The sequence below is a fragment of the Hylobates moloch genome, unplaced genomic scaffold (assembly GCF_009828535.3).
Source record: "Hylobates moloch isolate HMO894 unplaced genomic scaffold, HMol_V3 SCAFFOLD_9, whole genome shotgun sequence".
Taxonomy (NCBI): Eukaryota; Metazoa; Chordata; class Mammalia; order Primates; family Hylobatidae; genus Hylobates; species Hylobates moloch.
The window spans coordinates 80365430-80379535 of NW_026652284.1; the positions used below are offsets into that span (position 1 = coordinate 80365430).

At 37.8% G+C, this 14106-nt stretch overlaps 1 protein-coding gene across 6 annotated transcripts in view; it reads right to left on the minus strand.

Annotated features, from left to right (window-relative positions):
* Positions 1 to 14106, minus strand: part of RGS22 (regulator of G protein signaling 22) — a 175241-nt gene that overhangs the window by 91855 nt on the left and 69280 nt on the right. For 5 of the 6 annotated variants that reach the window (XR_009214775.1, XR_009214774.1, XM_032760119.2 and 2 more), the window contains exons 12-14: positions 11009 to 11123; positions 9174 to 9299; positions 8146 to 8247 (exon numbers count right to left, since the gene is read on the minus strand). Coding sequence is in view for 4 of the 6 variants with exons in the window: in XM_032760119.2 (XP_032616010.1) it covers positions 8146 to 8247; positions 9174 to 9299; positions 11009 to 11123 (343 nt within the window). In the remaining 2 variants the exon portion in view is untranslated. The remainder of the gene's footprint in view (positions 1 to 8145; positions 8248 to 9173; positions 9300 to 11008; positions 11124 to 14106) is intronic. The other variant, XM_058443770.1, reaches the window with a different exon arrangement.

Below are 14106 nucleotides of genomic sequence, written 5' to 3' on the forward strand. Positions count from 1 at the left end.
AAGAGAAATATAATATGTAACTTCCAAACCAGTAGAGGAAAACAAAATGTAAAACATTATCACTATCCATATTTTACAGAACATGAAACCAAGACCTGTTAAAACTAACTGACTTAACAAAGTTTACCCAGCTAGTAACCAGGAGAATGTAAATAATTCATGTCTTTCAATGCCACGTTCTGTGATTTTTTTCCCTTCTATGTCATAGAGCCTCTGATCTAGGTGATATATTAAAATAACAGTGTGTTACCCTGACGTCCAATCCAACAAGACAAAAATCTCACACTGCTGCAAGAATTTATTTATATTAAATAGCACTTTGTGGTAAAAGTGCTATGGATTTACCTAGGAATTCTCTTATTTCTCATTTCCATTTCATTCTTACCTACCCTCTTCATTCATTAATTCCTATATTTTCCATATAATTCTTCTCCTAGACTCTAAGTTTTTTCCTCCTTCCCATTTCTTATTTTTAAAATTTGGTGTGTGTGCGTGTGTGCGTGTGTGTGTGTGTACTTAAACATGTTTAATATTTTTGTTTCATACGTTTATTTATTTTTATTTAAATATCATTATGTATGCTATGGAGAGTGATAGATTCTAAATGCATAATTTTTGTTAGGATATAGCTTATTTGAAAGATTTCACAAGTTACAAAAGACAGTAGTCCTCAGGTCTGTTTCATTCTCTAGTATTGCTCTCTCACTGAAGCAAGTATGTAATGTCAAAAAAAATGTAGAACTCTCGGCAGAAACGCTATAAGCCAGAAGAGAGTGGGAGCCAATATTCAACATTCTTAAAGAAAAGAATTTTCAACCCAGAATTTCATATCCAGCCAAACTAAGCTTCATAAGTGAAGGACAACTAAAATCCTTTATAGATAAGCAAAGGCTGTGAGATTTTGTCACCACCAGGCCTGCCTTACAAGAGCTCATGAACGAAGCACTAAACATGGAAAGGAACAACCAGTACCAGCCACTGCAAAAACATACCAAATTGTAAAGACCATCGATGCCAGGAAGAAACTGCATCAATTAATGGGCAAAATAACCAGCGAACATCATAATGACAGGATCAAATTCACATATAACAATATTAACCTTCAATGTAAATGGGCTAAATGCCCCAATTAAAAGACACAAACTGGCAAATCAGATAGAGTCAAGACCCATCAGTGTGCTGTATTCAGGAGACCCATCTCACGTGCAGAGACACACATAGGCTCAAAATAAAGGGATGGAGGAAGATCTACCAAGCAAATGTAAAGCAACAAAAAGCAGGGGTTGCAATCCTAGTCTCTGATAAAACAGACTTTAAACCAACAAAGATCAAAAGAGACAAAGAAGGCCATTACATAATGGTAAAGGGATCAATTCAACAAGAAGAGCTAACTATCCTAAATATATATGCACCCAATACAGGAGTACCCAGATTCATAAAGCAAGTCCTTAGAGACCTACAAAGAGACTTAGACTCCCACGCAATAATAATGGGAGATTTTAACACCCCACTGTCAGTATTAGACAGATCAACAAGACAGAAGGTTAACAAAGATATTCAGGGCTTGAACTCAGCTCTGCACTAAGCAGACCTAATAGACATCTACAGAACTCTCCACCCCAAATCAACAGAATATACATTCTTCTCAGCACCACATCACACTTATTCTAAAATTGACCACATAATTGGAAGTAAAACACTCCTCAGCAAATGTAAAAGAACAGAAATCACAACAAACTGTCTCTCAGACCACAATGCAATCAAACTAGAACTCAGGATTAAGAAACTCACTCAAACCACACAACTACATGGAAATGGAACAACCTGCTCCTGAATGACTATTGGGTAAATAACGAAATGAAGGCAGAAATAAAGATGTTCTTTGAAACCAATGAGAACAAAGACACAACATACCAGAATCTCTGGGACACATTTAAAGCAGTGTGTAGAGGGAAATTTATAGCACTAAATGCCCACAAGAGAAAGCAGGAAAGATCTAAAATTGACACCCTAACATCACAATTAAAAGAACTAGAGAAGCAAGAGCAAACAAATCCAAAAGCTAGCAGAAGCCAAGAAATAATTAAGATCAGAGCAGAACTGAAGGAGACAGAGACACAAAAAACCCTTCAAAAAAAAATCAATGAATCCAGGAGCTGTTTTTTTGAAAAGATCAACAAAATTGATAGACCGCTAGCAAGACTAATAAAGAAGAAAAGAGAGAAGAATCAAATAGATGCAATTAAAAATGATAAAGGAGATATCACCACTGATTCCACAGAAATACAAACTACCATCAGAGAATACTAAAAATGCCTCTACACAAATAAACTAGAAACTCTAGAAGAAATGGATAAATTCCTGGACACATACACCCTCCCAAGACCAAACCAGGAAGAAGTTGAATCTCTGAATAGACCAATAACAGGCTCTGAAATTGAGGCAGTAATTAATAGCCTACTAACCAAAAAAAAAAAAAAAGTCCAGGACCAGATGGATTCACAGCCAAATTCTACCAGAGGTAAAAAGAGGAGCTGGTACCATTTCTTCTGAAACTATTTCAAACAATAGAAACAGAGGGAAACCTCCCTAAAAAAAGAGAATTTTAGACCAATGTCTCTGACATCAATGCGAAAATCCTCAATAAAATACTGGCAAACCGAATCCAGCAGCACATCAAAAAGCTTATCCACCACGATCAAGTTGGCTTTTCATCCATGGGATGCAAGACTAGTTCAACATATGCAGATCAACAAACATAATCCATCACATAAACGGAAGCAATGACAAAAACCAGATGATTATCTCAATAGATGCAGAAAAGGCCTTCGACAAAATTCAACAGCACTTCATGCTAAAAACTCTCAATAAACTAGGTATTGATGGAATGTGTCTCAAAATAATAAGAGCTATTTATGACAAACCCACAGCCAATATTATACTGTATGGGTAAAAACTGGAAGCACTCCCTTTGAAAACCAGTGCAATACGAGGATGCCCTCTCCCACCACTCCTGTTCAACATAGTGTTGGAAGTTCTGGCCAGGGCAATCAGGCAAGAGAAAGAAATAAAGCATATTCAATCAGGAAAAGAGGAAGTGAAATTGTCCCTGTTTGCAGACGACATGATTGTATATTTAGAAAACCCCATCATCTCAGCCCAAAATCTCCTTAAGCTGATAAGCAACTTCAGCAAAGTCTCAGGATACAAAATCAATGTGCAAAAATCACAAGCATTCCTATACACCAAAAACAGACAAACAGAGAGCCAAATCATGAGTGAATTCCCATTCACAATTGCTACACAGAGAATAAAATGCCTAGGAATCCAACTTACAAGGGACGTGAAGGACATCTTCAAGGAGAACTACAAACAACTACTCAATGAAATAAAAAAGGACACAAACAAATAGAACATTCTATGCTCATGGATTGGAAGAATCAATATCGTGAAAATGGCCATACTGTCCAAGGTAACTTATAGATTCAATGCCATCCCCATCGAGCTACCAATGACTTTCTTCACAGAATTAGAAAAAATTACTTTAAAGTTCACATGGAACCAAAAAAGATCCTGCATTGCCAAGACAATCCTAAGCAAAAGAACAAAGCTGGAGGCATCACGCTACCTGACTTCAAACTACACTACAAGTCTACAGTAGTATGGTACTGGTACCAAAACAGATATATAGACCAATGGAACAGAACAAAGGCCTCAGAAATAACACCACCCATCTACAACCATCTGATCTTTGACAAACCTGACAAAAACAAGAAATGGGGAAAGGATTCCCTATTTAATAAATGGTGCTGGGAAAACTGGCTAGCCATATGTAAAAAGCTGAAACTGGATGCCCTCCTTATACCTTATACAAAAATTAATTCAAGATGGATTAAAGACTTAAATGTTAGACCTCAAATCATAAAAACCCTAGAAGAAAACATACGCAATACCATTCAGGACATAGGCATGGACAAGGACTTCATGTCTAAAACACCAAAAGCAATGGCAACAAAAGCCAAAATAGACAAAAGGGATCTAATTAAACTAAAGAGCTTCTGCATGGCAAAAGAAACTAACATCAGAGTTAAGCAACCTACAGAATGGAAGAAAAATTTTGCAATCTACCCATCTGACAAAGGGCTAATATCCAGAATCTACGAAGAGCTCAAACAAATTTACAAGAAAAAAACAACCCCATCAAAAAGTGGACAAAGAATATGAACAGACACTTCTCAAAAGAAGACATCTATGCAGCCAACAGACACATGAAAATATGCTCATCATCACTGGTCATCAGAGAAATGCAAATCAAAACCACAATGAGATATCATCTCACGCCAGTTAGAATGGCGATCTTTAAAAAGCCAGGAAACAACAGATGCTGCAGAGGATGTGGAGAAATAGAAACGCTTTTACACTGTTGGTGGGAGTATAAATTAGTCCAACCATTGTGGAGGACAGTGTGGCGATTCCTGAAGGATCTAGAACTAGACATACCATTGACCCAGCCATCCCATTACTGGGTATATACCCAGTGGATTTTAAATCATGCTACTATAAAGACACATGCACAGGTATGTTTATTGTGGCAGTATTCACAATAGCAAAAACTTGGAACCAACCCAAATGTCCAACAATGATAGACTGGATTAAGAAAATGTGGCACATATACACCATGGAATACTATGCAGCCATAAAAAAAGGATGAGTTCATGTCCTTTGCAGGGACATGGATGAAGCTGGAAACCATCATTCTCAGCAAACTATCACAAGGACAGAAAACCAAAGACTGCATGTTCTCACTCATAGGTGGGAATTGAACAATGAGAACGCCTGGACACAGGGTGGGGAACATCACACACTGGGGCCTGTTGGGGGGTGGGGGGCTGGGGGTGGATAGCATTAGGAGAAATACCTAATGTAAATGATGAGTTGGGTGCAGCAAACTAACGTGGCACATGTAGACCTATGTAACAAACCTGCACATTGTGCACATGTACCCTAGAACTTAAAATATAATAATTTTAAAAAAGAAAAAATAAAATTGAAATAAAAGAAAAATCTCCAAATTAAAAAAAAAAACTGTAGAATGATCTATAGTAACAATCTAGTCTCCAAATCTTAGCAGTGGTATATGGTTTCTTGGCAAGCTGTTGCTAGGGTCAAAGATGTCTCTACACTATGGTGATGATTCCCTTTCTCCTTGCCAACACCATTTAAATTGGTTTCCAACTGTGTACTATTCTATCTTGAAGCCATGTGGTGAAATCTTCAGGGTGTACCCAAGACAGTACTTGAAACTCTTGGACTCTTTAGTCATGCTAATCACTGTTACTGATATACCCTTCCCCATCTAGTCTGAATAAAGATATTTCTGCAATATTTCATGGGGCAATAAAACTTCAGGGTTTATGTACAGAAAATCATGTAAATCTCTTGAAATCAAATCTCAGTCTCCTAGCACACAAATTGGCAGATATTTGAAAACAATATAAAATCAAGTTCATAGAAACTTTATTTATTTTGAGTCAGGGTCTTGTTCTGCCACCCAGGCTGGAGAGTGGTGGCACAATCATAGCTTACTGCAGCCTTGAACTCCTGGGCTCAAGCGATCCTCCCACCTCAGCCTCTCCAGTACCTATGACTACAGGTGCACATCACTATGCCTGGCTAATTTTTAAATTTTTTATAAAGATGCGGTCTCACTTTGTTGTCCAGGCTGGCCTTGAACTCCTGGGCTCAAGCAATCCTCCTGCCTTGGCCTGCCAAAGTACTGGGATTACAGGCATGAGCCACCACACCTGGCCCACAGCAATTTTTACATAGTCCAGCTTATTGTATTCTGCCATTGGCATTATCAATCCAACGATCTAAATTGTAAATTTACCCCTGAAGAGAGTTATATATCTATTATAAAGAAACAAATAGGCCGGGCACGGTGGCTCACGCTTGTAATCCCAGCACTTTGGGAGGCCGAGGCAGGCGGATCACGAGGTCAGGAGATCGAGACCACGGTGAAACCCCGTCTCTACCAAAAATACAAAAAATTAGCCGGGCGTGGTGGCGGGCGCCTGTAGTCCCAGCTACTCGGAGAGGCTGAGGCAGGAGAATGGCGTGAACCCGGGAGGCGGAGCTTGCAGTGAGCCGAGATCGCGCCACTGCACTCCAGCCTGGGCGACAGAGCAAGACTCCGTCTCAAAAAAAAAAAAAAAAAAAAGAAACAAATAGCATTTCATACCATAAAATGAATCTCTAGGATTATAGTATTACAGGCAGTTCTTGTATCTGAAGTCACAGAAACCTGGGATAATTAAAACCCAAACCAATTTAGACAATTGCTCCTCTAACCAAAAAAATAAAGTTGGGCGTGGTGGCGCATGCCTGTAATCCCAGCACTTAGGCTGAGGCAGCAGGATCACTTGAGCCCAGGAGTTCAAGGCTGCAGTGAACTATGATCCTTCCACTGCATTCCAGCCTGCGTGACAGGTCAAGATCCTGCCTCTAAAAAAATAAATAAATAAAAAAGTAAGACAAAGTAAAATAACTATAGATGCAAAGAGCAAGTATGTAAAAAAAAACCACATAGATCTGCTTTTTTATTTATCTTTCTTCATTCTTAAAAGCAAATGTCTCCATTGTTTTCCTCTCACCCTGCTTTAATTATCCAAAAGAGAACCTAGGAAAAGATAAAAACCTTATAGACCTTGAAAATCCCAAAACAGAATAATCCACCTTCAAGTAACCAAAACTGTGTGGTTTTACAATCATTTATTACTAATAATTAACAAGTCAACCAAGCTCAAATAGAATTTCCTCTTTTACAAGGTCATGGAAATATGAAAATTATTAAGAAAAAAACCCACTTAATTGGGCAGCTGAAGATTTTTGGAGGAATACTCTTTGTAGTAGTGAAAACATAATAAAAAAATAATGCATTGTACTTGAACAGACAGGGGCAATAGTTTAGGATTAGGGCAATAGGTTATAGAGAATTACAGGTAAAGGATTAACAAACAGAACAGTCAACTGTGTGGTCTCAGAAATGGTGCTAGTAAATTAGAGATATAATTTCATGATTTCATGGAGACAGATACGGGCTATGTAGGAGCTGAAGCCCTTATTTTCACAGTAAAAAGTACAAAGCTCTGTCAGCTGATTTACAAAGCATAGTTATTAATGCCAGAGTCAGGGTGGCGGAAGTAACAATGAACATCCAGCAGTACACTATGATACATCAAATAAGATTATAAGATAATAAATAAAATGATGAAGCTAGTTTCCTTAGCATTGTTCAGGGGGAGGTCCTCTGGAATGCAGTTATTCTGGATTGTAAGAATCACTTAAGTGGTGAACAGATATAGAAGTGATTAGCACTTTTCTAGGCTTGGAGACCTGTCTCCATAAAAGATCGGAAGAGCCTGAGAATAAAAAACTGCGAAAACAAGTCAGCTTGAGTCACAATTCTGCTCCCTTTCCTTCTTCCCCACAAAAGAGGCTATTCTCTCTGTCTCCTTTTACAGAGAATCCTCTGTTCTTCCCCCTCTATTTTTTTTTCTTTCCTCCTCTATTTGGCTTCAGGGTGGTCTTGAAACATTCTTTCCTCCACTCCCTGAGTGTCTGTCTCCTACGACATGTAGAACAGAAGCCTAAACAACTACATGGGGCCTGCACTGCATAGTCAGTCAACATCTTTTCCTGCTCATACCAAGTCAACAGCCTAGTATGTCCAACAGCTGATATCTGCAGGAAGCTGAGAGAGCAACATCAGTCAATGTCTCTGCTCCCAATCACTTCAATGATTCATTAAATGTCCATTCTCAGGGTTTTCTTTTAAATCACTCACAACCAAACCAAAAAGGTATAAATTAGAAAAAAAAGAGAGAGAGATGTTCTTTATCAGAAGAACAAGTAGTTGGCAAGAGAAAATAAAGCGAACCAAATAAAAGAGATAAAACTGAAAACTCACAAATCATATTATAAAACAATATTCTGCTGATTTCAAATAAAGTAATCCCATGGCAACAATTTAATTGCTGCCTTTTTGCCTGCGATCCCAGATTTCTCTTGTTTGGGACTGGACACAATTTTCATTTCTCTGTATACTTAGTGCTTCACATTGAACCAATATTATTTACTACGTACTTGCGCTTGCTTGCATACTTTAAAAGGCTGAAGTGTTTCTTGGTAGAAAAGCTGATGATAAGCCTGCAGGTCAAACCAAAAGTACACACTGTTCTTCCACAACTACAGATGGAAAAAATACATAAATTATTACCAACCAATTATTAAAGCTCTTACAAAGCTCTAACTTCAAATATAAGTAACTGTTTAGCTCCTTGCTGTTACCATAAATCAGGTTCAATTTAAGATAGTTTTAATCTTCTATCACAAACTGGCAGTACACAAAATATTTATTGACATTGTTGCTGGAAGATTATATTTTTGCATGTATGCCTCTCACATAATTAGTCATTAATATGGTAAGTATTCTATAAACAGTTAAAGAGTAGCCACGTATTTTGATATATATGGGCAATGTGTATTACAGCCGAACCAAACATTACTCTAGTAATTGAACCAGTTAAATACTTTTTTTTTTTTTTTTGAGACAGTGTCTCACTCTCTCACCAAGACTAGAGTGCAGTGGTGCGATCTCGGCTCACTGCAACCTCTGCCTCCAGGCTCAAGTGATTCTCCCACCTCAGCCTCCCAAGTAGCTGGGATTACAGGCATGCGCCACCATGCCCAGCTAATTTTTGTATTTTAGTAGAGATGGGGTTTCACCATGTTGGCCAGGCTGGTCTTGAACTCTTGACCTCAAATGATCCACCCACCTCGGCCTCCCAAAGTGCTGAGATTACAGGCATGAGCCACTGCACCTGGCCAATACTTTTCATTTGAGCAAAAGTAAGACTGATTTTTTTTTTAATTTTGAAAAACCAACTGGAAATAATGTTGCCACTATTCATTGTAATTTGTAATTGTAGGATGAGCAAAAGAATTATAGTTGAGATGCTTAAATATTTACTAAATATTAAATATGAATTTTCTTATCACAGATGGGAATTTTAACATCAAATGTAATTATGTGAGCACTTAATTATTTCGATGTCTCTTATTTTTAAATGAAGTAAAATTAGAAAATTAAATTTTAAATAATTCTTTTCTACCTTGTTCCCTGAATGCTCGCAGAATTTAGTAAAGAAGAATCCAGCTCTATTTTCTACATACAAAGACTGCAACAAATTTTCCATGTCAAATCCTCCCAAGGCACCAACATCTGACATGGTTTTAACCTAGATAACAAAACAGAAGTCTATTATCCACCCAAAAACATTGTAATTTTTTTATGGCATTACACAACAGGGTTTCATAAACTCTACCATGCTGTCATTTTCCCACCGGGCTATTTTATTTTTGTACCATATATGTAATTAATGCAGTATGTTTGCATTTGAGAGTCATATAACATTCATTTGTGGAGCCCAACTATAGCCACAGAACATATTCTATTATAAACCAATCTGATTTTAAACTTAGTGTTGAAGCAACTTCCCAGCCTCAATTATTTTCATGTTTCAGGCAAAGTAAGACCATTTTAGGAATATTCCAAATCCTTGTTGGTGGCATCTTTCATACATATTTAATGTTATTTTAGCCTTGAAGTGCTGCTATTATAGCTACAGAGGGTTATGACGAGAACTATCTCCAAGGCCTCTCGGTGCTGCTCATTAACTATCTTTCGGGGGTCCCTCTTGGACAGTCTCACCCTGTATAGGTCATGGCCTGCACAGTGTAAATGGCAGTGTAAGTTCTCATAAAATTTTGCTGTTTATAGGCTTCTCTGCCAACAGTGCTGGCAACCCTCATACAATTTTTGAAACACAGAAAGCTGGCTATTTCTCCAAGCACAGGAGTGACTTCAGAATATGAAAGGGCATCTACTATTCAGTTTAACTCTTTGCTATTTGTTTTATAGAACTCATAGACTACTTCTTTATAATAAGACAATAATGGTACAAAAAAATTAGGGTTTAAGTAAGGTTCTCACTCTCTTTTTGTCCTACTGTCTCTCCATTTCTTCACCTCTCTATCTGCCAGCTAAACATATTCCGAAGTGAGAATTTAATGTTTTTACTATGTTTAACTATCAGCATTCCAAACTAAAAAATAAAATCATTATTTTAGTAGGAAAAAAACAATTAAAAGAAATGGGGTACTATTTGCATAGAATAAAATAAACGGTGATGCAAAATTAAAGCTAAGTGTTCAGTCTGTATTAGGACTGCCAAGGTTTCTACCTAAAGTATAATCCTTAGGGAATGTGAAGTTTTCATCTAGAACTAGTGCATTAAATCCACATTATCAGGGTAGCTGTACTGTGGAAACACCCTGCCCTTTAAAAATTCTAGGCTTTGGCCGGGTGCAGTGGCTCATGCCTGTAATCCCAGCACTTTGGGAGGGCAAGGCAGGCAGATTGCCTGAGGTCAGGAGTTCGAGACCAGTCTGGGCAACATGGTGAAACCCCATCTCTACTAAAAATACAGAAAAATTAGCTGGGCGTGGTGGTGTGCACCTGTAGTCCCAGCTACTCGGGAGGCTGAGGCAGGGAATTGCTTGAACCAGGGAGGTGGAGGTTGCAGTGAGCCAAGACCATGCCACTGCACTCCAGCCTGGGCAACACAACAAGTCTCAAAAAAAAAAAAAAAAATTCTAGGCTTCTAAAACGTAACATCAAATACTATTTTTCTTTCAAGTGTCATCACACCAAAAGCAGAACACCATTGTGTTTGAAAACAGCAATCAATGCAGTATATAGAACCATGGTACTACAAAAGAAAAACACAGAGGAAATATCTGTGTAAAAATCCTTTGGCAAGGAAAAAAATCAAATGTGTTGCTTAGTGAAGAAAAAATATGATAAATCAATACAAATTCTCTAAAATCAGGAGATATTGATCAATTAAATGAAGAATCAGGTTTATTCAGTCCTCAAAACACTCACCTTAGGTTCTTCTGTATAAGCATATCTCCTATCCAGCTGGGGCTTCAGACATTCAGAAATGTCAGTAAAAGATGTTAAATGAATGACTTTGCTGCTTTCTGACATGTGCTTTGACCTAAATTATAAGGATGAGAACTAAAATTATAAGAATGAGAACTAACTGATCAACAAACAAATTTTGAGTACTTTTGGTATACATAGCACCGAATCTTAAGAGTACTTCTGAGCAATGTGACTCAGGAAAAAAAGGATAAACATAGTTCTAGCCCTGAAATGGTGGTTCAGAAAATGAATCATAGTTATATAGAAAGACAATTCTCAAAATAAATGCTTGTTAGATGAATTCAAGAGGGTTTATTATAGATGCCAAATGACTGGGATGGATAATAAATATTTTGAGAGGGCAAGAATGAGAAATTCCTTCAACCTATATTAGTAATTTGAAAATAAAAATATTTGTGTTTTAATAAAATTAAAATTTTTTTAAATTTCAGTGTTTATTACTGCATTAAAGTCTCACCAAGTACCTACTGACTACGTCTAAATTATAGTAATTTTTTAAATTTTATTATTATTATACTTTAAGTTTTAGGGTACATGTGCACAATGTGCAGGTTTGTTACATATGTATACATGTGCCATGATGGTTTGCTGCACCCATTAACTCGTCATTTAGCATTAGGTATATCTCCTAATGCTATCCCTCCCCACTCCCCCCACCCCACAACAGTCCCCGGTGTGTGATGTTCCCCTTCCTGTGTCCATGTGTTCTCATTGTTCAATTCCCACCTATGAGTGAGGGAACATGTGGTGTTTGGTTTTTTGTCCTTGCAATAGTTTGCTGAGAATGATGGTTTCCAGCTTGATCCATGTCCCTACAAAGGACATGAACTCATCCTTTTTTATGGCTGCATAGTATTCCATGGTGTATATGTGCCACATTTTCTTAATCCAGTCTATCATTGTTGGACATCTGGGTTGGTTCCAAGTCTTTGCTATTGTGAATACTGCCACAATAAACATACGTGTGCATGTGTCTTTATAGCAGCATGATTTATAATCCTTTGGGTATATACCCAGTAATTGGATGGCTGGGTCAAATGGTATTTCTAGTTCTAGATCCCTGAGGAATTGCCACACTGACTTCCACAATGGTTGAACTAGTTTACAGTCCCACCAACAGTGTAAAAGTATTCCTATTTCTCCACATCCTCTCCAGCATCTGTTGTTTCCTGGCTTTTTAATGATTGCCATCCTAACTGGTGTGAGATGGTATCTCATTGTGGTTTTGATTTGCATTTCTCTGATGACCAGTGATGATGAGCATTTTTTCATGTGTCTGTTGGCTGCATAAATGTCTTCTTTTGAGAAGTGTCTGTTCATATCCTTCACCCACTTTTTGATGGGGTTGTTTTTTTCTTGTAAATTTGTTTGAGTTCATTGTAGATTCTGGATATTAGCCCTTTGTCAGATGAGTAGGTTGCAAAAATTTTCTCCCATTCTGTAGGATGCCTGTTCACTGTGATAGTTGTTTCTTTTGCTGTCCAGAAGCTCTTTAGTTTAATTAGATTCCATTTGTCAATTCTGGCTTTTGTTGCCATTGCTTTTGGTGTTTTAGACATGAAGTCCCTGCCCATGCCTACATCCTGATTGGTATTGCCTAGGTTTTCTTCTAGGGTTTTTATGGTTTTAGGTCTAACATGTAAGTCTTTAATCCATCTTGAATTAATTTTTGTATAAGGTGTAAGGAAGGGATCCAGTTTCAGCTTTCTACATATGGCTAGCCAGTTTTCCAAGCACCATTTATTAAATAGGGAATCCTTTCCCCATTGCTTGTTTTTGTCAGGTTTGTCAAAGATCAGATGGTTGTAGATATGCAGCATTATTTCTGAGGGCTCTGTTCTGTTCCATTGGTCTATATCTCTGTTTTGGTACCAGTACCACGCTGTTTTGGTTACTGTAGCCTTGTAGTACAGTTTGAAGTCAGGTAGCGTGACGCCTCCAGCTTTGTTCTTTTGGCTTAGGATTGACTTTGCAATCCGGGCTCTTTTTTGGTTCCATATGAACTTTAAAGTAGTTTTTTCTAATTCTGTGAAGAAAGTCATTGGTAGCTTGATGGGGATGGCATTGAATCTATAAATTACCTTGGGCAGTATGGCCATTTTCATGATATTGATTCTTCCTACCCATGAGCATGGAATGTTCTTCCATTTGTTTGTATCCTCATTTCTTTCATTGAGCAGTGGTTTGTAGTTCTCTTTGAAGAGGTCCTTCACGTCCCTTGTAAGTTGGATTCCTAGGTATTTTATTCTCTTTGAAGCAATTGTGAATGGGAGTTCACTCATGATTTGGCTCTCTGTTTGTCTGTTATTGGTGTATAAGAATGCTTGTGATTTTTGCACATTGATTTTGTATCCTGAGACTTTTGCTGAAGTTGCTTATCAGCTTAAGGAGATTTTGGGCTGAGACAATGGGGTTTTCGAGATATACAATCATGTCATCTGCAAACAGGGACAATTTGACTTCCTCGTTTCCTAATTGAATGCCCTTTATTTCCTTCTCCTGCCTGATTGCCCTGGCCAGAACTTCCAACACTATGTTGAATAGGAGTGGTGAGAGAGGGCATCCCTGTCTTGTGCCAGTTTTCAAAGGGAATGCTTCCAGTTTTTGCCCATTCAGTATGATATTAGCTGTGGGTTTGTCATAGATAGCTCTTATTATTTTGAGTTATGTCCCAGCAATACCTAATTTATTGAGAGTTTTTAGCATGAAGCATTGTTGAATTTTGTCAAAGGCCTTTTCTGCATCTATTAAGATAATCATGTGGTTTTTGTCTTTGGTTCTGTTTATATGCTGGATTACATTTATTGATTTGCATATGTTGAACCAGACTTGCATCCCAGGGATGAAGCCCACTTGATCATGGTGTATAAGCTTTTTGATGTGCTGCTGGATTCGGTTTGCCAGTATTTTATTGAGGATTTTTGCATCGATGTTCATCAAGGATATTGGTCGGAAATTCTCTTTTTTTGTTGTGTCTCTGCCAGGCTTTGGTATCAGGATGATGGTGGCCTCATAAAATGAGTTAGGGAGGATTC